This window comes from Calidris pugnax, unplaced genomic scaffold (genome assembly GCF_001431845.1).
Source record: "Calidris pugnax isolate Ruff unplaced genomic scaffold, ASM143184v1 scaffold13, whole genome shotgun sequence".
Lineage (NCBI taxonomy): Eukaryota > Metazoa > Chordata > Aves > Charadriiformes > Scolopacidae > Calidris > Calidris pugnax.
In genome coordinates this window covers 5205081-5231130 of record NW_015090810.1, presented here as the reverse complement: position 1 = coordinate 5231130, position 26050 = coordinate 5205081, and the positions used below count along the sequence as shown (strand labels likewise).

General features: G+C 39.8%; 1 protein-coding gene across 1 annotated transcript; it reads right to left on the bottom strand.

Annotated features, from left to right (window-relative positions):
• Window positions 1-1548: 1548 nt before the first annotated feature.
• On the bottom strand, window positions 1549-25913 carry SLC6A19 (solute carrier family 6 (neutral amino acid transporter), member 19). The gene is made up of 12 exons (XM_014938464.1): window positions 25657-25913; window positions 16442-16582; window positions 14749-14886; window positions 13201-13382; window positions 12326-12436; window positions 11450-11562; window positions 9018-9146; window positions 7010-7166; window positions 6088-6292; window positions 5512-5671; window positions 2981-3143; window positions 1549-1783 (listed from the first exon to the last, which is right to left on the bottom strand). Exons 1-12 carry the CDS (start codon window positions 25856-25858, stop codon window positions 1574-1576), a joined length of 1911 nt encoding a protein of 636 aa, XP_014793950.1. The 5' UTR covers window positions 25859-25913; the 3' UTR covers window positions 1549-1573.
• Window positions 25914-26050: the final 137 nt, after the last annotated feature.

Here is a 26050-nt window from a genome sequence, read left to right as displayed (position 1 = left end):
CCTGGTATTTTACTCTCCATTTAGAGCAGATATACTACTCTAAAGATACACTCTAGAGTACATATACCCTAAATATCCCTACTTGTAAGAGAGTATTTTCATTATAAGAGAGTGTCAGGTTCTCAATTGGATCAATTCTTGTCTTGGAAAGAGGTGGAAAGTGATACATATTTGTTGCCTGTGTATAGGGACAGTTGGATGAAATGGACCACCTACCCAGAGGGGACATCTACACTGTCTGCCTCTGTCATTCATCCTGGGTGCTCTAGTGGTGGCTCTTTCTCTCTCCAGTGACCACATAAGGAATGGGACTTAGCTCCTCTGAGTTGCATGGAAATTAGAAGCCTAAAATAGTTGTAAGGCAGGTGTGCGTGTGTGTATGTGTACGTGCACTAGAGTTGCCCACCTTGACTGTGACAGATGAGGGCAAGAAGCCTTGCATCACTTGGGTGCCTTGGATGCCCCACCAGCATGAACCACCCAGGCAAGAGGTGCATTGCTCGCTCATGGGTGCCAGAGAAGACAGTTTTGCCATTTTCTGAACTGCTGTTGCCCCAGTGCAAGATTACCTCTTCTCTCATCAGGAAAAAGCAGTGCTATCTGATGGGAACTTGGAAGTAATAGGCAATTGTGGAGATGAGCCAGGGACTCCTGAGGTAATAGGAGCCAAGAGGGATACACCGATGAAATACCCCAAAGGAACTAAGAAGATGATACAGCCACCCAGCTGAAGTGCCTCTACACCAATGCACACAGCACGGGCAACAAACAGGAGGAGCTGGAAGCCACTGTGCTGCTAGAAAGCTGCAATCTTGTTGCCATTACTGAAAGTTGGTGGGCTGAATCCCATGGCTGGAGCGTGGCTGCTGATGGCTACAGGCTGCTCAGAAGGGACAGTAGAGGAAGGAGGGGCAGAGGTATTGCCCTCTACATCAAGAAATGGATAAAGTGTTGAAGATGTCCCTGCTCATTGCAGGGGGGTTGGACTAGATGACTTAAAGGTCCTTTCCAACCCAAACTATTCTATGATTCTACAAATTAGTAGAAAAAACATAATTATAAATAAATCAAAATATCATTCTCATACTTAGAAATGTTTTTATTAAATAGTTTAAACTTCTGCATGAGACAAATAATATTTGGTGGCTTTGTGCAACACAGTGGCATATAAACTAAAACAATTTAATGTGCAAGAGAAGTCAGTATTCTATTACTCTTCATATTGGCCACCAAACCGGAATGATTGGAAATGGAAGAGTCACTTATGGCATGTCAAGCGCAGTGCATCCCGAAACAGAGAAATGCAAGCCAGTTTCAAACAAACTGGCTTCAAAACCAGAAGCAGGACAAATGATTTGGCCTGGTGCTCCAATCACTTGCAAATGTGGCTGTTTTCCTCCAGGATCCAAGCCATTAACTCTTCACAGCGCATTGCATTGCTAAGTAAACAAATGTTTACCTGGGAACAACACATAGTTATCCCTTTATGAAAATAGAATTAACTCTGGATTCTTTAAATAAAGTATTTTTACTTTTCTCGCTGCAAAACATTCTCCCATATTTTTAAATGGCTTTATGCGGAATTCTTTAAGTTTCCATTAACAGAAGTCTCAGATATGGAGGTTATAAGGCCTGTCTGATCATTTTTTTTCTCACAGCAATTTCTGATGGCTTTGTAGATGGCAAAGACGGGGATGGCCAAACTAGGCACTCCAGCGAGGATTACAATAATAGCATACACCCAGTTGGGATATTCAATCTTCTGTGTTTTGGGGAAATCCACCTGAAAGAGCAAACAACCAAATTGTAGGAAGTCATGAGGAGCAAATACCTGGGAACATGCACACATTCAATAATTCAACAGATCAAAATTGTAATCAGATCAGTAGCTAGTCACAATAATTTGCCAGTTCCACAGTAGTTTCCAGCTAATGGGTTTCCAGTCTCATCTTCTTTGGACTTTTTTTTTCACTTAAAACGATGGAGAGAAGATGGCGTGAAAGAAGTTAGTGCCAGGAAAGGAGACTGGTGGGACTGCTCCTGGGACGCTTCCCAGGCACAAAGGAGTGTGGGGCTGTGGGGGGCTCACAGACCAGCAGGTCTTGGTGGCCAAACAGCCTTTGGGTGGGAAGGCTGAAATCAAAGGATGCGGTAGGGATGACACATTATTAAGAAGGAAGTGAGGTTGCCAAGGAGGAGAGAAGAAAGCAGTCCCACTCCTCCGTCTTACTTTCTCTCCCTTCTTGTCTTATGAAAATAAAAATCCATCTTTACAAATCACGTGTGCTGCATGACTGTTTCTGCTTTAAGGATGGCAACCGGTATAAGGCCAGAGAACAAAAAGCAGAGCTAGACAGGCAGGGAAGAGTTGGGGTGATGGAGAAAATTATGGGACCCATATTTTTTCTAATATACCCTTCTCTGTACCACATACAGCTTTTTATTTTGCAAGGGGAGAGAAAGAAAAGTAGGTAACATTGTGCAATTGTAATTTAAATCATACCAATGTGTTTGGAAGAGGAAAGAAGAAATCTGGATATTAATGTTAGTTAATATTAATTTCTTCTATCAGTGAAAAGTAACTAGCATGAGTGCAGTGCTGTGATTTTAAATGCATACAGAAATAAGTGCAATATCAAAATGTTTTAACAGATTTGGTCCTTTGTCAACATAGAAAGTTTGTGACATTTCTAGCTCTTCTATAATCTCTGCTGGGGAACTGCCATTTGTTTCAGTCTTGCCTGACAATGAGACTAATGTTTTGGAAAAGCTACTCAGGTGTCACTATATACCAGTTGCAGGCATCACAGCTGAATTTAGGAGTTATTTTCTAAGTGTTACTTTTTGTTATTTTATGTGTTGCAGTGAGCTTTTTATCAGAAAACTGTTTCAGATGGGAGATGAGTATAACTATGATTCTTACACTAAAGAAGAAAATATAAAATAATTCTAAATAAATATTTGGGGTTTATATACTTACGTAGCTAGGGTCCCAAACGCTGTAGAGCAGCTCTTCGTTGACTTTCACCACAAAATAAAAGAAGAAGATCACTAACATAATGAGAGGACTGACAACTCTCCAGGTGATCTGCCAGAAAATATTGGGCTTGTGTCCAATCATGAACTCAATGTCCTTGTTAAACCTAGAAAAAAAATCAGGAAGTTTGTGGCACTAAAGAGCTGGCCAAGATCAAAGGGTGCCTACTCGTAAACAGGAAAGTTCAAACTACACCTCGCTGTGCTTCCCTTTGCTAATGTCAGCGTGAGGCGAGGATTGACAACAACATCAGGAGTCAGGCCTGAGGAGTTCAAATTAAGGTAGATATCATTGCAGCCAAGTTAGAAGTTTTTAACTCACAGTTCTCAAAAGCAAGTCCGGGAAATTATTTTTGGAAATATGTTTTGTTCAAGAAGTATGTTAAGCGTGCGTGAAATAGTTTCAGCACAAAAGACAATGCATATGGGCTTTCCCTATAACGCAGTATTGTTTCAGCGTTTTTTGTAAGCATCTCAGAGCTGCATGAATTAAAAGGAATGACACAATATTAAAAACAAACAAAAGCAAATTGAAGTAATTTTAAAAATTAGATTCTATGCATAATGTTTGCTTAACTTGGATGCCTACCAGTTTTCTCAGGTTGAACACCGAAAAAATATTTAACTTTGCACATTATTAAGAAAACCTAAAAATGTGTTATTTGGGTTATTCATAGAGCATGCAATGGACAATGAGGCAACAATATCTCCACAAGAAGAAACAATCCCTGCATTGAGAGTGATACCGTCTGTATTGGTCCTCAACCAATTTATGAACAATACGTATGATGCAGAACCCCGTGCACACACTTCTTAGTTATTTTGGAAATTTGGGGCTTGAATTTTTAGTTCTCTTGTCTGGATTGCCTGCATACCATATGAAGATAAGTCTGAGGGGACTATTCAGTTGGTCCTACAACTATGAACAACAAACAGAATTCAGCTGAGGCTCAATTACTATGTAAAGTTATTTTATCTTTTCATCCCTAACTTCTAAGATCTAGGTATCATTCTGAAAATGATGTGGAGCACTGTGTCCCGCTGCAGAGCGCATACAAGTGGAGTTCGCGTGAGTGTCGTGGACAACACACACGTTCTCCTTCAAGCAGAAGTGTCATCTTTTTACCAATGACCCTTTCTCAGAAGAAGGTCACAGAAACTCATCTGGAGCAGATAACTCATCATTGTTGTCATCTGGATAATGCCACCTTTGGGCAGCCCTGAAAAGCTCTGTACTCAAAGAGAGCTACAGTGATGTGCACTGACCAGGAACATGAAAGTTTGGTGTGAAGCACTTTTCTGAATCAACCTCCACCCCTTTGTGGCCTCAGCCCATGTTTGAGTCCTGGAAATAGTTTTAATTTGACTTTGTAAAGCGTTCTGAGATTTTAAAAGGAAGAAAAAACACAGACTTTTCTGTCCTTAATAAATTAAAATAAGCCTTCGTTCTCTAGGGTACTCACTCTGCTCATCGGATTTACCTAAGTCTATTTATGCCTCCTCAGGTAATACAAAACTCAGATAATATAAAACTCAGGCAATATAAAGTAGGGAAGATGGGCCACAAGGGCATTCACCCCATGGCCAGCAGCAGCACAGCTGGAGGGTCTGGCACAAGTTCAAGAAAAACCTATGGATGATTGAAGTCCCCGTGCTTTTCTCATATTTCTTACTTACTAATTATGAACAGAAGGATGGTGAAATTTGATTTATTACATCTCTAGAAAGTTGATAGCATAATTACTGCTACAACTGATAAAGTCCTGAACCTGTCAGCTAAGGTCATATCTCAGTAGCCTTGGATTTGCATCCTGCTGTAAAACAGTATCTGCAGCCTGCCTGGAGATCCCTGCTTTGGACGGTATCATTTAGCATTCACTTTAAATGCTTTGCTTTAAACTTTCATCATAGTGTCAGTGCACTTGTACTAATGGGCTTCTGCTAATTAAATATTTTATGCAATTATCCTGAAAAAGATTTATTGTAAATGTCACCATGTAATGAGCTATAGTGGCACTTACATAGCTGCTGCAAATATGTACATTCTCATGCCTACCTTAACAAATAAATTGTTTGCATTCATATTATTATACTCTAGAACACTTGCTAATGCTTAATATTTTCTTGCAATGTCTTACAGATGTGTTTGTTTTAACTGACCGTTATAGAGCATTATCTATTATGATGTATTAATAAAGCGGAAAGCTTTCATGTACAAATAAAAATCCCTACTGCACTCTTGGCAAAGCATTTTTTCTTTTTGTCAAGAACTATTTCAGACACATAAACCAGGTTGCTTATATAAGCAACCTGAAACTAGTTGCATTATTTCAGTGATTTCTGTAACAGAAATTCTATACACTGAGGTGCAGCAAGATTGCAGCTATACAACTGATCAATTTATGCACTGGTCTGTAGTAATGTTTATTACTAGGCTAATGTTTAAACATTGTTAGTGTTTATTGTATTTCATACCTGTCTATTCCATAAATGTAGACGACTGCAAACATCTCGCAAAATGCAATTATTAGCAAGGGAATAGAGCCAGCAAAACTGTCGAAGAGAGCCAGCCAGTAGTTACCAGAGTTCAGCACAAAAATAAAGGCCAGCAAGTAAGACCCTGCACAAATGAGACCTGTGAAAAAGAAAGGAAAAAAAAGAAAAAAAGAAGTGAAGTATTTTCCCAGTAGCTAGAAAGCTTCACGGGTAACTTTCATTTCAGTTGCAGCCTGAGGATAACCGCTTTCTTTTCGAATGGTTCTCAGAGAAGGCTTCTATACAGGCAAAATGGCAAAACTCTCCTAGCACGGCGCAGGTGAGAGATGCTGCGAACAAAACAGGAGAAGGCTGAGGAGAGAAAACAGGTCCTCTTCCTCCGAGTCAGCCTAGTTGCACTGAGAGAAATCCTGTCTGGGTGAAGGACTTGGGCACTCCATCTTCCCAATGGAGGAGATGACAATCATCAGTAGTTGGCTGGAGGGTTGGTTTTTCAGTGTACAAGCTGTTCTCTGGGGAGAGGGAGGGTCACTTGTCTCTAAAAAAAGCACTTACCAGTAACCAGTTCCTTAGGCACATTGTGGGGTATAATCTTAAGATCTTGCAAAGGTACGAGCACACCTTCCATATTTCCAAACATAGATGACAAACCCAAGCAGAAGAGCATGATGAAGAAGAGAATGGACCACAAAGGTGAGACAGGCATTTTGGTGATAGCTTCAGTGAAGACAATAAAGGCCAGGCCAGTTCCTTCAACTCCCTGGGGAAGATTTCAGAAGCTTCAAAACTAGGCTCATTAACATCACGCAGCACTTAAATTTACATTGGTATTCACTAGATGTGGTGTATGCTACACTGTACCACAACACTTATGCTTTTTGTTTCCACAAAGACCTCCTAATGCAGCAACATATTTACTGTAATTACAATACAAATTCTGTTTCATGGACACCTATTTTCATCTGTAAATCCCCACCTTTTAAACCACAAAAAAAGAGAAGAGGTGCACTCGTTTAATTCTTCCTGTAACTTTTTTCACCCCAGTGTCAAGGTTCCATTCTTTCTGTGGTGTGACACACTCATACTAATCGGGACAGGGCTTGCTCCAGCTGGTTCCTCTCCCTGGCCTCTTCCCTAGTCATCTTGTCCCACCACGGCTGCAACCAGCTAGTTGCAGAGAAATACCTGCCGCTATTTTGCCAGCTACATGAGGTCAGCCTAGAACACTAATGGTTTTAGTTACTAGCCTGACAGATTGCCAACACTTTTCAGAGGAATTAAGTGGTTTATCTCTTCAAAAGCAAGATGGGGTAAACAAAAGTCTTCAGTCCAAGAGCATTACAAATGAACCGCAGTCAATCAGTGCAAATATATAAAAACCAATAACCTTGGAAGAAAAATTATTAGGCAATTTAAAAATTGCTCTGCATTCTTGCTGTATTTATGGTATCGATACGAGTCAGGGTGTTAAACTTACATCATTCAGGAAACTTTCCAGATCACAGGATTCAAACTTCAGCTTTGCAAAAAGATCTGGATTAGTCATGTTACATAGCTGCTGCATTTGTTGGAAGTTTTCTTGGGTTACATTACCTTCTGGCAAATCGAATGCATTCATCAGAGTAAGAATATTTCTGAAAAAAAATTACATACAAGTAATTTGAAATTATTTATTTGTAAGCATTCTCGGGATGCATTTTCACCATCAAGCAAGTTGTTAAGAGCACAATGTCTCTTATAAAGATACAAAGGAAGCAATGCTTCTGTTGCTCAGGATCAGATTTTGAAATTGTTTAAGTCCAGCAGTTTTGTGCATGTGCAATTCTTTCTTTTTGCTTCCAAACTGAGTCTGATACTGCGAGGATGGGCACTCTAGGGACCTGTGCAGAAGTTAGGTGCCTGTCTTTGCACTGCACCAGTTCCTAGACTGGGCAGCTTCTGGGAAAGTGTCAGGTGCCTGCAGTTATGTATCATGCACTTGTACAGCTGATGTGGAGGGACTCGATCAGAACCCGCAGCCTCTGGCAGTCGCAGTCAGAAGGGAGTCTGAATTGCTCGGGTAAAATTAGGTACCACTGATGAGACCTAAACATTTAAGCTCTCCAGGAGGCAACCTAAATACAGAGCTGCCAAAGGGACCAGGGTATATTACATTCATGCCATATCTCAGCTCAGCAGCCATCGATTATCATGAATTCTGATTTTTTCTTTCTTTTTAGAGTTTCTAGACAATTTTCCAGTGCTCAGTAGAGCTTCACCTAATGAATTAAAAGGGGTAGAATTTCATTAATTAATTTGGGTAGTTTCCCACTGTAGTACGCCGAGTCACTAGCACTACCTGAGGAGACTACACTCTGACAGCTGGACTGTCAGAACTGCCTGGTCATGGGGAGCTTTCTTAAAACGGGCAGTGTTTTCACTCATTTCACTCATTGCAAGTGACCTCCAAAGCAGAGCTGCACAGTTTGGCCACCATGTCAGGAGGCCTTTCAGGATTTGACATCAGTCATAGCAGCAACCTAGTATCCTTTTTTATTTTGGTTGGTCAGTTTTGAATTTGAAAATCTAGTTTTCACAGAACCAGTTTCATTGAAACTTGCCTTATCCAATTAAGTAAATACATTCCTTCAGGACATGTTTCATATCCATCATTGCAAATGACCTATTTTTCATATTTACCTCTCAAACTATAGACATTCTTGTATGTTTTAGGGAAATAATGTATCACAAACTGAATCTTATGTAAATAGAAATTGTTACATAAACTGCAGTTACATTTGAAAGAACTGTTTCAAAAAAACATATTAGAATATGGAATATGCTCTTCCTCCCTTATTACTTTTTGGAAACATCAGAGAATAATGTAAAATACAGTTGCTTACACAACATTTATCTAGGGAAAAGGGGACTCAAATAATTATCACTCCCTGTGGGGTTGATAGCACATGGTTTAAATTCTTTTTTAGTAGCAAGTGGCCTGATACCATGAGGGTCAGCAGCTGTAATTGTTCAGACATAATAAATCCATTATCATCAGGCTAACAGAGCTGCCTCAGCCAAAAAATCACCAATATTTTCTAGTTTTTTTTTTTTTTTTTTTTTTTATAATTTGTATCTCTCAACAGGCTGATGGGTGCTTTGCATCACCCAGGCTTGTTTTATCATACCATCACAAGCTCGTAGCAACAATTTTATGGCACGGCGCTGGGCTGGGGCGTAGGAGAGCTGGTTTAATTCCTGGCTGTTGCATCCCATGCATGCCCTCGGTCTTCACTTCACCATCTGTGATCTGGGGATGAGTGTTTCTTTCTCCCACACTTTGCATTTCTCTATAAAACCTCAGTGCTGTTGGAAGAAGGGGTTTTTCTTCAGCTTTGCCAGAGGAATCACCTTCTAAAAAAAAACCTTTCTTTTCAAAATTTTTCGGTTCAAAAAACTACCAATATTTTTTTTTTTTTTTTTTTTTTTTTTTTTCAATAACTTACTTGTCAAAACAGTCATCATATCTTTCTGTGGCTCTGAACCCAATGATGGAGTATATGACAGTTGCTGCATAGATGGATGTGAAACCGTTGATCACGGAGATGATCAGGGCATCTTTCTCACAGTTATTGCTGCAATTCAAAGAGGAAAAAAGAATGGATTTCAAATACATTCCCAAAATAAATACTAAAAGCTGGCTACCAAGACTAACAAAAAAGTAGTCTACAAGTGCATAGATACATCAGTATGCTCTCTAAGACTAAATAACTGTTAAAAACAGTTTTAATGAATTAAAACCTGGTGCCTTAAGCAGTTTAACAGCTATGCTTTTTTGTTTGTTTAGTTGGTTGGTTGGTTGGTTTTTTTCCCCTCAAATAATCCTATTTATAAGGAATAACTATCTGGCTTTTAATGTTTGGCTCATGGAAAGTAAACCTTAAAGGGCAAAAAAGTACATCTCCTCCTCTCCATGCCTGGTGTGCACGTGTGCAGACACACATTGGCATAAGCTGTATCTTAGCTGTAGGGTTTCTGCTGCAAGGTGAAAGATTTGGGTTTGAATTTGGACAGTCAGAAAGGAAAAGTCACCAAAAGTTTCCCTAGCAATTTGGTGTGGTGAAGTGTAGTAGCCAAGAGCCCGTGGGAACAGTTTTGTTTGATTGTTGGACAGAAGATAGTTCAAAATGTCCCCAAGTTTTGGAAATACATTGGAAAATTATGTTGATAAGGTCAGACAGACAAGCTATTATATTGTGAAAGTTAAACTGTTTTGTAAAGACTTCTCTGCTGCAGGCACTTGCTGGTGTATCTGCTAAAATGGAAAAATCTCAGAGCCAGTAAGAGATTTTAATCTGTGAGAGAAGATAAAGAATCAATATTAAATTAGTTAATGGTTTTATGAGAAGGCTGTAAAACTCCTGATAATGTGTTCCTCTTAGGCAAGAGAAAACTATTGAGATTAACTTAATGTTGTCATATTTAATTTTCTGATCATCTTCAAGAAGAAAGGAAAGACAAGTCTGTCCAGCCAAGACTGTGACACTATGGTCTTTCTCATTTATAGCATTGCAAATAGGTCTCTAGTGGGTGGGAGGTATAGAATTGAAATTCCTTGCTGTACTCTCATGTCAGTATTTTCACTGTAATATGAGATTCTCAATGACAGGCTTGATAAAAATATTTCATCCCATCAGAGAAAGTAAAATGCTCAAGCTCCTTCTGGTTATGAGTGAGTGAATCCCTGATGGCACTGAAACCTCTTGGTATTTCCTGAGATGTTTATACCATCTCAGAGCAGAGTCACTCACACCTAGTGCAGCTGGCACTGAACTGCCCGTGGCCAAACACCACGGTGTAACACTATGGTATGTGCATCTTTTCTTCTCATATCTCCCTGGGAATTCCATTAATTTCTGCAGTTTCCTCCTTAAGTTGTGAATGATTGAGAACTGAAGGAACGTGGCCTGGTGCCACAGCCCTGTGTGCTGGAAATGCAGGAGGACACTATTCATTTTCTTTGGCTCTTCTGAAAAGATGTAGGACATTCTCAGCCCTGCTTCTCACGGTTGTGGGAACATTGACTTGAACCTGAAGCAAGGCTTGTCACCTTGCATTGAGACTTGCAGGCATCAAAAAGTTCCAGAGATACTTTTGAAAAACACCTAAAATCAAGAGTGGTGGCAGGGATTTACATCAGTGACTGAAATGCTGGTATGGTGTGGTTGAACCTGAGCCAAAACTGAAACATAGATTTCCGAATGCATAGCCAAACCAGATAACCAAAACATAATTTGGAGACATTTATCAAAAATATTAGGGTGAGAGAGTGCTGCACAGTTTGTCTTTCAAGAGGACAGCGCTGAAAGGGTAGAAGGCACCAAGAGACACTGGTGGTTTCTCCAAAATTTTGGGAGGGTGAGTGCAGAATATAGCATGATGTCTTAATTTGCTGAGTTGGTCATTCCCTGGAAGAAGGGAGTTTGTACCCCATCTCTTCCCCGGCCCCATTGCATATATAAAGGAAGGAACTGAATTTGAATTTTAGAACTCCTAGATTTATCTTCTTATCTCTAAGATAAATATTTAAACTGTGGTCTGTAAATTGCTTTGAAATGTGCATACCATCACCCAGCCCTGATAGTGTGGAGACAAAGGGCAAACACTGAGCACTCCTGCAAAGGAAGCTCCTGATCATCAGCTGGTGGTGGCCAGCCAGTCCCCTTCTTTCTAGCCTGTGCCATCACATCTCTCTGCAGGAAATTAGCCAGCACTGGGACCTGAAATCTTGGCTCAGGAGAGCTAGGGTCAGTCAGAGATGTGTGAGGGGATGGTGTCCTGGTCCCAATTACTGTGCATTGACAGGGCAGAAGTGGACATGCTTCATTTGAAAGAATGAAATATTCATACAAAATTTGGCTTTTGCCTGGATACTTACTGAACAGAGTTGTAACTGGAGAACGAAATGAGACCTCCAAAGGCCAGGGAGAAAGAGTAAAACACTTGGGCACCTGCATCCAGCCACGTCACTGGGTTAGCCAGCTCGGTAACCTGAGGCATCAGACAGACAGCTTTAAGCATGTGTAACATTGCTCTTTAGGCTGAATATGAGGGATTTAAAACACTAATTGAAACAAGAACATTTACTGTGCTTACAGAACTTAACATTTTTGAAGAATGTTAACGAATATGTCAATATTTCTGTCAAATTTACCTTTTTTTTTTTTAAGAAAAGAAAACCTATCTGTAGGTTTTCTACAAGTATTTTGGAAATTGATAAACAAATTAATTTCCATAGCTGATAGCTGCCATACCTGTTTCCAGGAAAAGTGTTTATTCTTTAGCATTAATAATCACCACTCTGAGGTCTTCTGATGGAAAATGAAACCCCTTTTAATTTTGTTTAAAAGCTGTTTTGCAATTAAAACATTCTCTTAGGTCTTTTGTCCATATAACCATACTGATTAGATGGGTCTTACTCCCAACTGGATGATTTGTGCTTTAAAGTTAGACTCGTTCTTAACTACAATACAGGGAAAGAAAGCAAGCCCCCTTACAGCAACCCCATTGTATTGCTCTGTGATGATACTTCCATTTTTTATAACAGACTTTGATGGGGGGTGGAGAAAGACAGAGAGAGAATGCGTGTATATATGTATATTTTACATCTGATGCAAAGGATTCACCTCCCAGAATCAAGATTTTAAAGGTATCTGAGAAATAGTTAGAAAAGCACCAAAAGGAGGAGACTAATTTTCACCTGGTTGTTATTTACATGAAGTTTCATTAAGAGAGGAACCATGCAGTGACTTACATTAGGGGTGAAGAGATACACAATTCCATTAGTTGATCCTTTCAGCGTCAAGCCACGGATTAGAAAAATGGTAAGCACGAGGTAGGGAAGAGTTGATGTTACATACACAGCCTGCACAAGAAGCATGTAAATAAAACAGTTGAATAAAACAGAACACTGGAATAAAAACAACACTGCAGGGAAGAAAATAGGGGAATAAACAAGGTACAGTAACTAACAATAATGGCAAGTTTCAAGCAAGTCACAATTAACATACAGAAACTCTGTTCAAGGGAAACAGTATGTACAATACATCTGATATATAGATTTTTACAGTTATAGTGTTCTATTTAAGACAATTAATAATTGTTGAAATTCAACTCAAATCATTCAAAAGCAGCATAAAAAATAACCTACACCCTAAGATCAGGTTGATGCTGCCAATGCAAGGATGGGCTCTTAGGGCTTTGCTGGAGAGCAGAACATTGATTAGTCTTTTAGAGATAATAATAAAGAATAGCACAAACCCAAATAAACCTGTACATGTATGTTTTGAAGAGAATTGCCATAGCAAAGGCAGAGTCCCTTGATCCTGCATTAAAGGTTAATATTTATGTTAAGGTGGTAATACCTCAAGAATGCTTTACTAGGACCTATAAGGACAAGGAAGCCAAATTGCTCACAAAAATCTGCCCATCAGTCAAATTAAATCAAATTCCACTTCATTCAGCTTCCTTCTTAAAAAAGCAGCCCTGGTGCAGCAATAACAAACACGATGTTTTAGACATGGCTTTATCCAAGAAACAGACAGTTTCTACAGTATGATTAAGTCTGTATGAACAAGGAATCAAACCAGCATAACAAATATGATCTCATAAAGGAACAAACCAGAGTACCTTTCCTGTTGTTTCAATGCCTCTGATTGTGCACACGTACAGTACACCCCATGCACATGTCAAACATAACAGAAGCCACCACTGAATGCTGCCTGAATCGTCAATGGAAGTGGAGATGTTTAAAGTTTCTCTGTACCAGAAATAATCCACCGGAGAGCTCTTGGAACACTCTTCTATGTAATCTGTAATCACAAAGTGGTTGTCATTCTGCATGTCTTTTGTTTACTTGAAAAAAAGGAAATTAAATACCAAACAGCAGTGTTCTAAATTATATCACCTAATGCCAATGAATTTGTTACTGGCAAATTTCAGATTCTTAGAGGTTCTGTGATTCTGTCAAAAATTTAGACATTTAAAAGAGAATTGTTTAACAAGAATTTCAATATAGATTTTATTGTTATTTCTACTAATTCAACCATGCAGATAAAATCTTTGAAGTTCTCTCAGAGACTTTTCTATCTTTATATTTTTTCTTTTTTCCTACAAAAAATGTGAGGTTATGTGGCTCCTGTGCCAAAGAAAGCATGGAGAGCATTTCTGAGCATAAATGTATGTATATTGCATGGAATATTATTTTTTTTGTAGAAGAAAAGCAGTTAGGCAGATTTTTTTCCACGATTGCACACTTCCTACCTCATCTTAAAAGAAAACCCAACCAAAAAACTTCGGGCTTTCCACATTTATCCTGTTTTTTCTTTCCTGATGCCATGTGGGCACCCGCCCACAGCTTACTGCAGCCGGGCGGCTCTTGCCCTCCCACATCTCCTTTGGATCAGCAATTCTTTGTCCTTTTGTTTTGTGGGACAGCGTTCAAGGTCTTCTCAGCTCAGGTTGGATTCCCATCTCCCTGCAATGCGCTGGCCTCTGCAGTATTCTGCCCTGGTCTGCCCTTATATGAGGCTTTTAATACTTATTCTGGGAGGAGAGGAGCAAAGCTCTCTGAAGAGCTGTTCATTGCCCCACCAGAAAAATCTGCTTCATACAGTTTCATGCAGGGCTGACTATGGAAAACAAAGCTGCTGTTACCAAGCAGTCTCCAAGGAGCTATGGACGGTTGTCATATTGAGAGATGCAGGTGTTTCCATTGTACGCATTATGCATATATATATTTTTTTTTTTTCCTTTTCAATATGCTTACCAAGGGCTGTTGGTGAAGGGATGGACGAAACACATTGTCTAAATCTGGAAAATGTTAATATTTATGCTAGACTTGCACTTTTTGAATATTCTCTATGTTAACACCTTTGTCAAAATCAGCCCTGCAATTTCATATAAAAAGTCAAAGTATTGATCACATTTTATATAATGTGAATTTTTACAAAATGCAAGTATTAAAATAGAACTTCATATAAAAAGTCAAAGTATTGATCACATTTTATATAATGTGAATTTTTACAAAATGCAAGTACAATTTTTACAAAATGCAAAATGTTCCTGGCAGCATTGCCATGCCTTGCTGTTGTTTTACAGCAAGAGGTTCAATTAGGCTAACTGCTAGAAAAAGAAAAATATGCTGCCCAAGAATATACAATATTTCATAAAATATACCTGTTCTGTTGTCATTGAGGGGACAGCTGCTCCAAGGCAGGGGCTCTTGGAAGGAGTTGAAGAAATACCACATTACCCAGGCAATAATAGTATTATAGTATAAACCCACCAGGAAGGACACAAACATTGCCGCTATGCCTAAAAAAAAATAAATCAGAACACAATATGAATTTCAATGTTCTTGTCTTCAGGACATATCAAAATATATGGTATGAGCCTCATCCTTTCCCTGTTTTCCTTCCCACCCGAGTTCCACGGCTTATAGCCTTTCCCCTTTGGATGTGGGTTTAATCACTGTGAATTCCTTACGTGAAGTTTGGGCAGGTGAGTCCTACATGGGCGTAGAGCCCACAACCACTCTGGGACTGACTTAGGAGCCAGCATTATTGGTGGGCAGACACCACACAGACTTTCCTGTTGATATCTAGGGAGTTTGGGGTGCTGGATACATGTAAAGCTCAACTGACTTGGGATTTTGCCTAAATGAGACCCAGACTGCCTTCCCCTTCCACAATGTCACTGCAGAGGTCAGCAGATGTGTTTGGTTAATCTTTGTTGTATGGGATGGATAGCTGCCAGGAGGCGAAGTCTGTGAAAAGGTCTGGGATACAAGCTGGTAGCTCTCATTCTCCACTTGCTTCCAGCTAATCAACCTCTAGTGACTTCTCTGGCAGATGGTAAATGCTAATCATTAGCTCCTGTGGGCTCTTAGGTTCTGAAGAAGCTTGAAAAATTCCAGATGCAATGAACTAATGTCTCTTTTTTACAGATTTACAAAATTCCAGATGCAATGAACTAATGTCTCTTGTAACTGATTTACAGATGCAGTGGATCCCAACAACAGTCCTAACTGGCTGCATTTCTTCCCTTTCAAATCTGTGGTGATCACAGAATCACAGAACAGCTGAGGTGGGAAGGGATCTCTGGAAGTCGTCTTGTCCAACCCCTGCTCAACCAGGGCTACCTACAATTGGTTGCCCAAGATCATGTTCAGGTGGATTTTGAATATCTCTAAGGACAGAGATTCCACAGAATCACAGAAATGCATGAGGTTAGAAGAGACCTCCAGAGATTATCTAGTCCAAGCCCCCTGCCAGAGCAGGTCCACCTGGAGCAGGTTGCACAGGAACTTGTCCAGGCAGGTTTTGAATGTCTCCAGAGATGGAGACTCCACCCCTGACCCCGGGCAGCCTGTTCCAGTTCTCTGCCACTCTCAAAGTAAAGAAGTTCCTCCTCATGTTTAGGTGGAACTTCTTATATCCAAGTTTGTGCCCATTTCCTCCTGTCCTATCCCTAGGCACCACTGACAACCTCTCCTGGGCAACCTGTGCCTGTGCGTGGTCACCCTCACAGTTACAGAACTGATTTTGGGCACACTTAAATGTTCATCCTAATGGTAAAAACAGCAAATATCATAATGCAGGAATTATATCTAAAGCCTGAAATTGGTCTCAAATTAGAGAAGGATTCTAACTGGATCCACAGTCCCTGGGAACCTGGACACAAAATTATCATAGTGCCTTATCATGATTAATGTAACCTATCAATGGAGAGTTAGTGAGAAGGGAGAAGGAATAGATCCTGGAATCTCCTATGACACACCAGAATAAAATCCTGAAGCTTTGTTCTTAAGGTCACCAGTTCAGAGACTTGTGCTTTCTCAGGTGGCTTTTTGTATCCTCTTCAGACTTACCAACCCCTTTCAGGGTAGGGTGGATGGAGCTCCAGACACCCACACTGCCTTTCCTCAGCCTTTGACCAATAGCAAACTCCAGATGAAGCAGAGGGATACCCTCCAGGACTAGCAAAATCAGGAAAGGGATCATGAAGGCTCCTGAAATGGATAAGAAGAAGAAAAAAAAAAAGGTATTTCCCATCGGTGAAGTACTACAATAAAGCACAGACTTCAGTTCTGAGGGCTTTTGAAACAACAGGAAAGTTAAAACCTTGCTTGTGGAAACCCTTCTCCAGTTTCTAAACAATGGTTCTGCCTGATTGCCCAAGCAGGGCACTTCATTACATATGTGGTTTCAGGTTGGAATTCTTAATTCTTCCCAAGTGACAAACATAAACACAGATTATACGTTCCCAAGGTTAAACTTTGAAGAAGCTACTTATGGATTGCAAGTGGAGGAAAGGTTAACTATTTTCCTGGAATAACTTCCTTTTTATTCTGCAAAAGATTATGGTTTTATAACTGTGAATCATGCAGATTATATGAAATAGTTGAATGAGCTAAGCAAGATGCCTTGGAAGATTAGACAGGAGCCAGGGGATGTCTACATAAAGTAGCCAATAGCTTCCTGGCAGCTGTGTTCAACAGCTTTCGTATTGCATAGAGAAGACCTGATGTCCAGGGTTCAAAGGCTGCTTAGTACAGGACAAGTTGTTTGAATTATTTTTTCCCGGAGTAAAGTGTACCTCAAACATGGGAGATAACACATAACACCACACTGGAATACCAGAGTGCAGACTCAAATGCTTGAATATTGCTACGTATTGGAATTGTGCTTCTCTGTCATGACAAAAGGTCTTTAACTTCCTAATCATAGGCAGTAAATAATCTAAGTGGATAAAAAAATGCAAAACCATATGTGAATGGTTCAGGATTGGATATTTGCTGACTTTTTCCTCAGGTATGCAATGAAAATCAGATAGCAGGTGAGAGAGAAAATTTGAAGAATGGAAACTATAGTTTTGGATTCAAGGAAGTTGAGTGTTTTCTGGAAGAGCTGAACTGCATGCTTGTCTGCTGCATGGGGTATCTTCTTGATGTCTTCTACATCACAGTTTTAGAAGTGATCATTACTGCTAAGTCTTCATTTTCTGTGTATTTCAATAAAGCCTGCTAAAAACAATATTGTTGTATCAAGTGGCCGCTATTATAATGAAGTCAGCCAACCATACTTTTCACTTTCCACTTCTTTGGAATTCAAGTAATCTAGTTTTTTACCTGTCTTTCATTGACATGTTTAAAATTCACTAATCAAAATCAGTAGTTTTGAATACATCAAATGCTCATAAAATATCCAAAATGCTGAGCTCTTTGAAAATGCACATGCAACACATCAGGTGGAATGACTAATCACTGATGCACCAGAAAATATATGTTTTGTTGAAGCCAGTTGTGAAAGGTAGCTGTATAGACATGATTTCCTCAGACTTCTGCAACGCACGTAATTAAGAAATGCAAAAATTTCTTACTAGAAATTTAACACTTTTCAAAATCAGGGTAGCTCATCTTGCATGCATTAAAAGCTATCACTGTAAAAAAGGAGACAGACAAAGTTTCAAAGGAAAAACAGAAGAATAACTGGCTCTGGATATGTTTTTTTTTAGTGAAAAATTGAAGGGCTCACTGTGAACTATTTGTAGAGACTTTTGCTAAACTCCCAACTCTGCTGACTCTTCCTTTCTTTCTTCTGTGTCCATCTATCTCCTTGGGAAATGGATAATATGGGCATCATCACCAAGGAGGACAGCATCCCATTTGTTTTCTTCACCACTTCTCACATCTTGGCCACATTCTCTTTTCCAGAGGCCATGTAGTCCTTGCAAGAACACAAGCCTTACATTAGTGGGGAGCAGCTACCTGTTTGATCTAGGACCCTCAAGCTGGTACTCTCTCACCTTGGAGGGAAGTGGCTATTTTGTAATGTCAGAAAAGAGCGAAGGGTGTTTGTCCACCCTGGATTTGAGGAAACTGAATTCCTCTAGATGTAAATCCAAACTTAGCATTGTTTTCCTAGCTGAGATATCATTACAAATTATATCAGTGCTACAGTAATCACTTCCTGACTCATGTCTTTCTTAAATATGTATTTTCACATCACAAGTGTGGAACATATAGGACATATTTCAATTTTAGAGGGACTAGGATCACTTCCATAACAAGGTTCTTCCACTCTGTCTTTCCACCACTCCAGGGACTTCTACAAAATTACTGGCAGCAGGAGCTGCTGATGTCAGATGTAACAGGGCAGTCTTCTCCATGCCTTGTTGACTAGCTGCTAAAAGGCAACTAAGCCAGAAATGGTGATGTGCTCTTCAGCTGCCTGTGCTCAGGAGTTACTGTTGATGATACAAAATTCTTACCCAACTCTGGCAGAAGTTGTGGGGTTCATTGAAACTGTGTCAGACTTGATCACTGCAAGAAACTGACTCTTCTGCCCTTTCAGACAGTTTCTGGCATTTCAAAATGTTTGTCTCATTTTATCAGTATGGACTTGCTTAGCTGGGCTGGAACGTGCATTGGCGTGGACTTAAGGGCCCCTCTACATCTGATTAGACATGCGGTGCCAAAGAATTCTTCTCTACTGATATCACACCCTGTTTCTGTGAACAGCTTCTCCAAATTGCTTTACAATTTCACTGAATTTCACTGAATTTCTAGAGTTGGAAGGGACCATAGAGATCATCTAGTCCAACTCCCCTGCTGAAGCAGGATTGCCTAGAGCTAGAGCATGTTACTCAGGACTGCATCCAGGCGGGTTTTGAAAATCTCCAAAGAAGGGGACTCCACAACCTCCCTGGGCAGCCTGTTCCAGGGTTCCGTCACCCTCACCGTGAAGAAGTTTCTCCTCATATTTGAGTGGAACCTCTTATGTTCCAACTTGTGCCCGTTGCCCCTCGTCCTCTCGGTGGGAACCACTGAAAAGAGTCTGGCTCCCTCCTCCTTCAACCCTCCCTTGAGATACTTGTAGGCGTTGATAAGGTCTCCCCTCAGCCTTCTCTTCTCCAGACTAAAGAGTCCCAGCTTTCATAGAGTCTTGCTTTCATAGAAAACAGGATTTTTGTAGTGTATGCAATGAGTTCCTTCTCACTGTTGAGATCTGCCCCCAACATCCCAATGGCTTCCTTCCTACATGGGACGGTCAGTGGGACAACCTCCATACACAGAACCTCTGGCTTTTCACAGAGAAAAAGTTACTTATCAATGCACAGAGCTGCAAGCAACCAGAAATATGGCATGTTCTCCAACCTCATGTCAGTCTGGCACACATTTTCCCTCCTGTTGCACTGTCACAGAGCTCTCACGAGAGTAAAATGAAATAAGGACAAGATAATAGTTTGCTTATACCATCAATTTTTAGTTCCAGAACATTCCCTCTGATTTAAGCCCAAGACACCTCCTAAGAGCCTGAAACCTCACCCTACAGAGTTTATATGGCTGCTCCATCTGAATATTTTTATTTTTTTTTTACCTTCCCCTTTGGATGCTGCATAGGTCTCTGCTGTACTGCAATCTCACGTCCCTCTGGTAAAGCAATGGTAGTAATTAAGTCCAAAAGATGGGTCAGCTACCTGATCCAAATACTCCTCACTTGCACTCAGAGGAAGTCCCCATCACCCTTTGAAACTCAGCTAGTTTAGATTGTCTTGTGAAACTTAAGAATGAACTGGCAGTTAGTTCTGCTAAGGTACATTGCTCAACCATCTTTACTCCTAATGGAAACACATCACATGTGTTTGTCAGCTCACAGTGAGATCATTTAAGGACTTGATTAGAAATTCTCCTCCGGTCAAAGATCTTGTTGTGTAAGGAAATACACAGCCTTTATAGTCCTTTCAATCTATGACCACGTGTTCCTTATCATACCTATTGAAGAAAATATTTTTTTTGGTAGTTACCATCTCTGTTAGCAGAAGGGAGGAGAGATCAGGCCGTTTCCTATGAAGTGTCTGAAGCATTTTCTGTAGAAAGCATTCAACAGTAGTCTCAACTTGTCACTTTCAGTAAAAAGCAGGCTGACTGATACTCTGATTTTAGCTTCATTATTTCCATGATCGAGACATTCTTGCAACCCTTACATGCAAAGTGCACCTCCACTCACAGAGCTCTAGCAGTCTGGGTAGACATCACACTTCACCCTCCAAGACAGTGAAATTCAGCAACAGCACCCTCCCTACACTGCAACTCTCCCTGTGGACAGCACAGTGCACCAAATTTGCTGCAAGACTCTCAGAACCATCTTCTGCAGTGGACATGCCATGAGTGCTCTATGAACCTCAGGGGATTTCTGAGGTCTTGAGATACTTACAGACAGACCTTCATTAAGATGTTATAAAAAAAATCTTCAAGCCTGGTACATCTTTGACAGAGCAGTCAGATAAAGGGACTCCATGACCTTCCTCGTACAGCCACAAGGGAAAAGGATGCCTTTTGTGAAGCCACCTGTCATGTGAAAAACGTATCCTGCCCAGCTGTGTGCTTGCTGCTCCCCAGCTTCCTCGCTATCTTGGAGTCACTGGGAAATGAATTTCAGGTGAGGTTGGGTCTCCATCCACTCCTTTCATTATCACAGATGTAAAATACATAGTGTGAGTATAGAGCTGCAGTGCAGAATTTATATCTCAACAAAACCAAATACAACTAAACCAGCTCTAGCTTGAGGGCTAGCCATGTGTAGCACAGTAGCTTGATGATTTAAAAATGCAGAGTGTGATGTGTTAGAATGGGGAAATTAAGTAACACCACCTATATTCAGCTGCAGGAGTATTTGTAAATTCTCAAGAGAAATTAATTGTCAGTTCTCAATTACATGTGCCACTTTTTTCTCTTTCTTGGGTTTTTCTCTGTCCAGTGTTCAATTCTGACAGCCAGCTCAGAAATATGACTCTGCTGTATTTTCCATTTCTCTCAGTTTCTCCCCAACCTTTCTGAAAGAAGCTATAATGCAAAAAGAAAGTGACAACTCTGAAAAGCTGCTATATAAAACATATAAAACATAGGACAAAAAAACCAATGCTTTTTCAGCTGTCACAATTTTATGAACCTAACTAATGAACCGGTGACCTGCAAATAAATGCTGTATAGATATATATAAACAATTAGTAATCTTTCCAGTCTGAAAACCTTACAGATGACTTATTAGACTCTCCTCCTGTTTCAGTACGGTATTTCAGAACACATAATATTTGGTTTGAACGCCTGTGTAACTACTACTTTCTCATTGATCTAAGAGTTTCTGATGTGAAATTGGAAAAAAATGTTATTGCTTTGATATAATTCCTCATAAAGGGAAGACAGGTAGACTTCAGACGGAGGTGTTTTTCTATACTATCACATTCTTAGACCTCAGCTGTAGTGAGGGTACCAGTGAGGAACTGCTGGTGCCATTACCGTCACTTCGTTCAGTGTGGCATGCACACAGATGAAATAGTTCTCCCTCACACAGTGCCAAGGTTTAAGTTTACTGCAGACATATACAAGCTGCAGACTTAAAGATCATCTTTTTTTATATAGATGGCTTAAACATTAAATATACATGCTCTTCTTTATAATACTCATCAGGGCTGAAACAAAAATGTTTAACAGTTGATTAAATGACATATTGCTCAACAAAGATTAAACAAAAGCTATGTGTAATGTCAGAGATAATTATCAAATGAAAGGGAATTTCAATCTCATTAAGCTGGTGAAAGCACTGAGGCAAACACTGTAGCTTTTACATTGCGTGTATATTGAAATCTAGTTCGCCTGCAGTAATCATGTATTTTACAACTTTTAAGATGTGAAAAGGATAAAATGTGTTTTAATCTACTAAATTTTACTGGGGTAAATATTCAATTTTTAAAAAATGTAAACTCATTATCTATGGCAACAAAGGTAAGTAAATTACGTAACCACCAATTTCTTTCTGTATAGTTCAGTCTCAGAATGTTAAACCGCTATCATAGGGTAGTGTGCAGGAAGAAGCAGCCCTCAAATAATTCTAGATTTAAGTTCAAACATCTGAAAATAAGAGGTATCTATACAACTCAGTGTTTCTAACTATGTACACTACGGTCATTTTGCAGAGAAAAAAAATCCACCTTCCTTGAAGCCTAAGTGTTATAAGCAGTCCACCTTCCTTGAAGCCTAAGTGTTATAAGGGTAAATTTTATACTTCACTATAGTCTGCTTATGCTTCATGAGGGATATAAAATGTGCAAACACTGGTTCACAGAGTGGGTGGACATCCAACCTCGTTTGGGAGTGTCCTTGCTGGAATACTGACTACCTACACCCTTGTTACCAGACCTCACCTGTGCTAAATGACTCCTAACATTCATCCATATAACTCATATTTCAAAAAGAAAGAAAGTAAGATAGCAAAGCCAACCCTGAGAAATTAGAAACTTTTGACAAGGTAGTCTAAGCAACCTTGATTCTGCATGCACCTTACTAGGCAACCTCTAATTATGTGATCACACAGGACATTTTCTCAGCCTTTGCAGATATTTACTGTGTGGTATATAGCTGTATTTTTTTTTATCATCTCTTAATGCATGGCCATAATGCACCGTTGTATCCAAAGTGAGCTTTAGGACGCTAAAAAATAATCATGCCAGGGACAGACTGAGAAGCAGCATAATCCCCACTTCCAATGAAAAAGAAAGGATCCCTGCTGCTCTGCACCCAGAATTCAGTGAAGACATCTTGAAGACACAAAGTATCAAGATATTTACACCATCCAGGGTAAAAACACTGGTAAGACTAGGGAAAAATGGAGCTTCCTCAGCACACTTATGAGTGTGGTGTATGTTTAGCATTAGTTAACTTGGAAGAAGGTGCATAAAGTTGCAGTTTTCCCCCACTGTTACAGAGGCACATCTGTGTCCCTAAGTGGGCCACACAAATGCAAAGCGGAATGAATCATCTTGGCCACCATGCTGAGTGCCAAAGACCAAGGCAAAACTTGTCGAAAATGTGTAGTAAATAACTATTTCCAGCTGGAGTTAGCTGAAACCAGAGTTCAGAGTGTCTGTGCAATCAGAGATGCTGCAGAGTGCTGCATCTATCGGGTGTGTGCTGTGCTGTGAACACAGCTGAATGGGAGTTAAGAGAGGCAGGAGCCAGAAAATCTCATGAGGCAGAAAATGTGTCAACACCAAAATGTCTTCAGAAATAAGAACTTCAAGTTCAGTTTTTACGATATGGGTAGTCACATGCTCAAATTCAAAGCTATCTATCCAAAGAATAACAAGAGCCTTTGTCTTTTCTTCTCTTTTTTCTTTTCTTTTTTTTTTTTTTTTTTTTTTTTTTTTTTTTCTGATTGAAGGGAGAAGTTGGAGAACAGGCACCATAATGAGAGGATAGCAATGGTGGCAGGAGTTGGATTTAGACCTCCCAGAAGAGGCTGAGGCTGACCTTGGCAGGGAGGAAGGAGGGATTGCACAACATCTCTCCACCCTCATCCACGTGTGATGAAGTTAAAGTGTACTTTCTAGGAAGGCACGGGAAGGGACTGCTGCTCGCTGTTATGTACTGATGAGAGCCACAGCATTTGGGATTATGCAGAAGAGTTCATAGAGAAAGCATCAAGTCTGGCTACAGGGACACATCTCTGTACAGTTGCTCTAAGCCCACAGCCAACTACATCACTTCTTTGCTTTGTGCTGCCCTTCAACTTCTGCCTAAAATTTGAGTGAGAGCGTCTCAGGGAAGCAAGAAGCTGGGGATAACTGTTAGTATTCCCTGAACAAGGACAGGGCACAGGATGATGAGAAAGAAAAACAATTGCTGTCAAAGGATAAATTAAAACACAGTACTGACAGATACACATGGGCAATTCATAAATCTTCACTGATCAGTCAGAAAACCATGATCCACACCACGTTCTTTTTGTTTATTGGATGTTAATTTTTTCAGCTGCATTTCATATGGCTAGGGCATGAGGGAAAGGAAAGACAGACAGAAAAGCAGAAAAGTATCTGGGAAACAGGGCATGCCCACTTTCTAAGACTAAGTGGAAGAACTTGAGAAGCCAATGAGTGTCATGAGTTTTGGAGACATTAATCCACTTTTTCTAATTAAAAGTGTCACATCTGGAAAGGGGGTTATTTCTTTTTTCGTGTGTGTAGTCCTGTAGCCTTTTTGTTACAAGTAACTTTTTTGTTACAAGAGTTGGCTGTGCTGCAAATTACCTTCAGTTTGCTCTGCAAACTCTAAACAACAGCCCATAGCAGAAAAATCTCAATGTTAAAAGCATCTCTTCTTGCAACTGAATCTTCTGTTATTAAACATCCCTGAGTTTGTACCCGCAGCTCCCCAACAAACCCTTCTTCGTCCTTATTCTAACTAGGAAGAACAGTTTTTAAACATCTCACTATGTACATTTAATAAGAATTACTTAAAAATACTGTTCCTTAAGCCAAAAGTTTCCTTTCAAGATCAAACATCACAAAGGAACAAACACTTTTTACACATATCCCAGAGTGAAGTAGATAGTGGGCAGAAAAGGAGAAATTTATGTTGTCATATAATATTTAAGTTCAAGATCATCTTTAAAAACAAACAGCAAAACAGTGAAACAAAATTTTAATATGGTCCTTCAGTCCTAACCTGAACCCTAAAGAGTCACAGTAAATTATATAGTAAATAGCATACATTTAGATTTTAAATGACTTAATAACACCAACTGCTAAAAACATATTCTTAACATTAATACTTTCAAGCTGTTACTCCTATCATAAATTACACACACGCACACTGACCCTACAGCTGTTAAATAAATCAGTCTGGAACCAATGAAAACCCTATTATCAAAAGATAAATTGGGATCTTGATCAGAATCATACTCCCAAGTAGTTTATTAATATTTTAAAATATACCTTTTATATATATATATGCACTTATGCAAAGTAACATTAGTTTTGGATTGAGAAAATATAGTATATACATGACAGTGCAGGATTGATTTGATCAGTCCTGTCTTGAAATAAAAACAACCCCTTCCTTTTCTTCCATCATTACCATGACTTCAGTGGGTGTTCCTAACCTGTGAAATAACCTTCTCCATTAGACAGCCTTCTAGAGATGAACATCACTGTCCTTAGACGAACTGACTAGTTCTAAACATATCCCCAAAACAGAGATTAAAAGTAGTTTACAGCCAAAGTTAGTTAAATATATTAAAGACATACCTCCTCCGTGGCTCTGACAGAGATATGGAAACCGCCACACATTTCCTAAGCCCACACAAAACCCTACGCACGTCAGCATATACTGAGCCTTGTTATCCCATTTTGGTCTGGAGTCTGCCTCTTCTTTCTCAAGGACCTCAAGTTCTGAATGGGAAGGTATCCTGTCCTCCAGGCCAGGATTGGGCAACACTAGCTTCACCATATTTTAAACTTCCTTTCTGCCCCAGAGAGGAGATAATGAAGCAGGCAGCTAGTTAGAAATCTGCACAAAAAGAGAACATCTATTTGCTGTCTTCAGCTATATATAGCGAACCTTTGGCACTAAACCTGAAAGTGCAGGCTTGTGGTAAAAAGAAGCGTCAGCAAATCATTCGATTGACCAAGTCAGCTCTGA

What these genes read in the sequence shown, in the direction of transcription:
- SLC6A19 (XM_014938464.1), bottom strand. Translation starts at nt 25,858, where the DNA reads ATGGTGAAGCTAGTGTTGCCCAATCCTGGCCTGGAGGACAGGATACCT. An exon ending in CCCTACCCTGAAAGGGGTTG is followed by an intron (nt 14,887 to 16,441) that starts GTAAGTCTGAAG and finishes ATTTTTTTTTAG; the next exon opens with GCATAGCGGCAATGTTTGTG. An exon ending in CCTCAATGACAACAGAACAG is followed by an intron (nt 13,383 to 14,748) that starts GTATATTTTATG and finishes TTGTGATTACAG; the next exon opens with ATTACATAGAAGAGTGTTCC.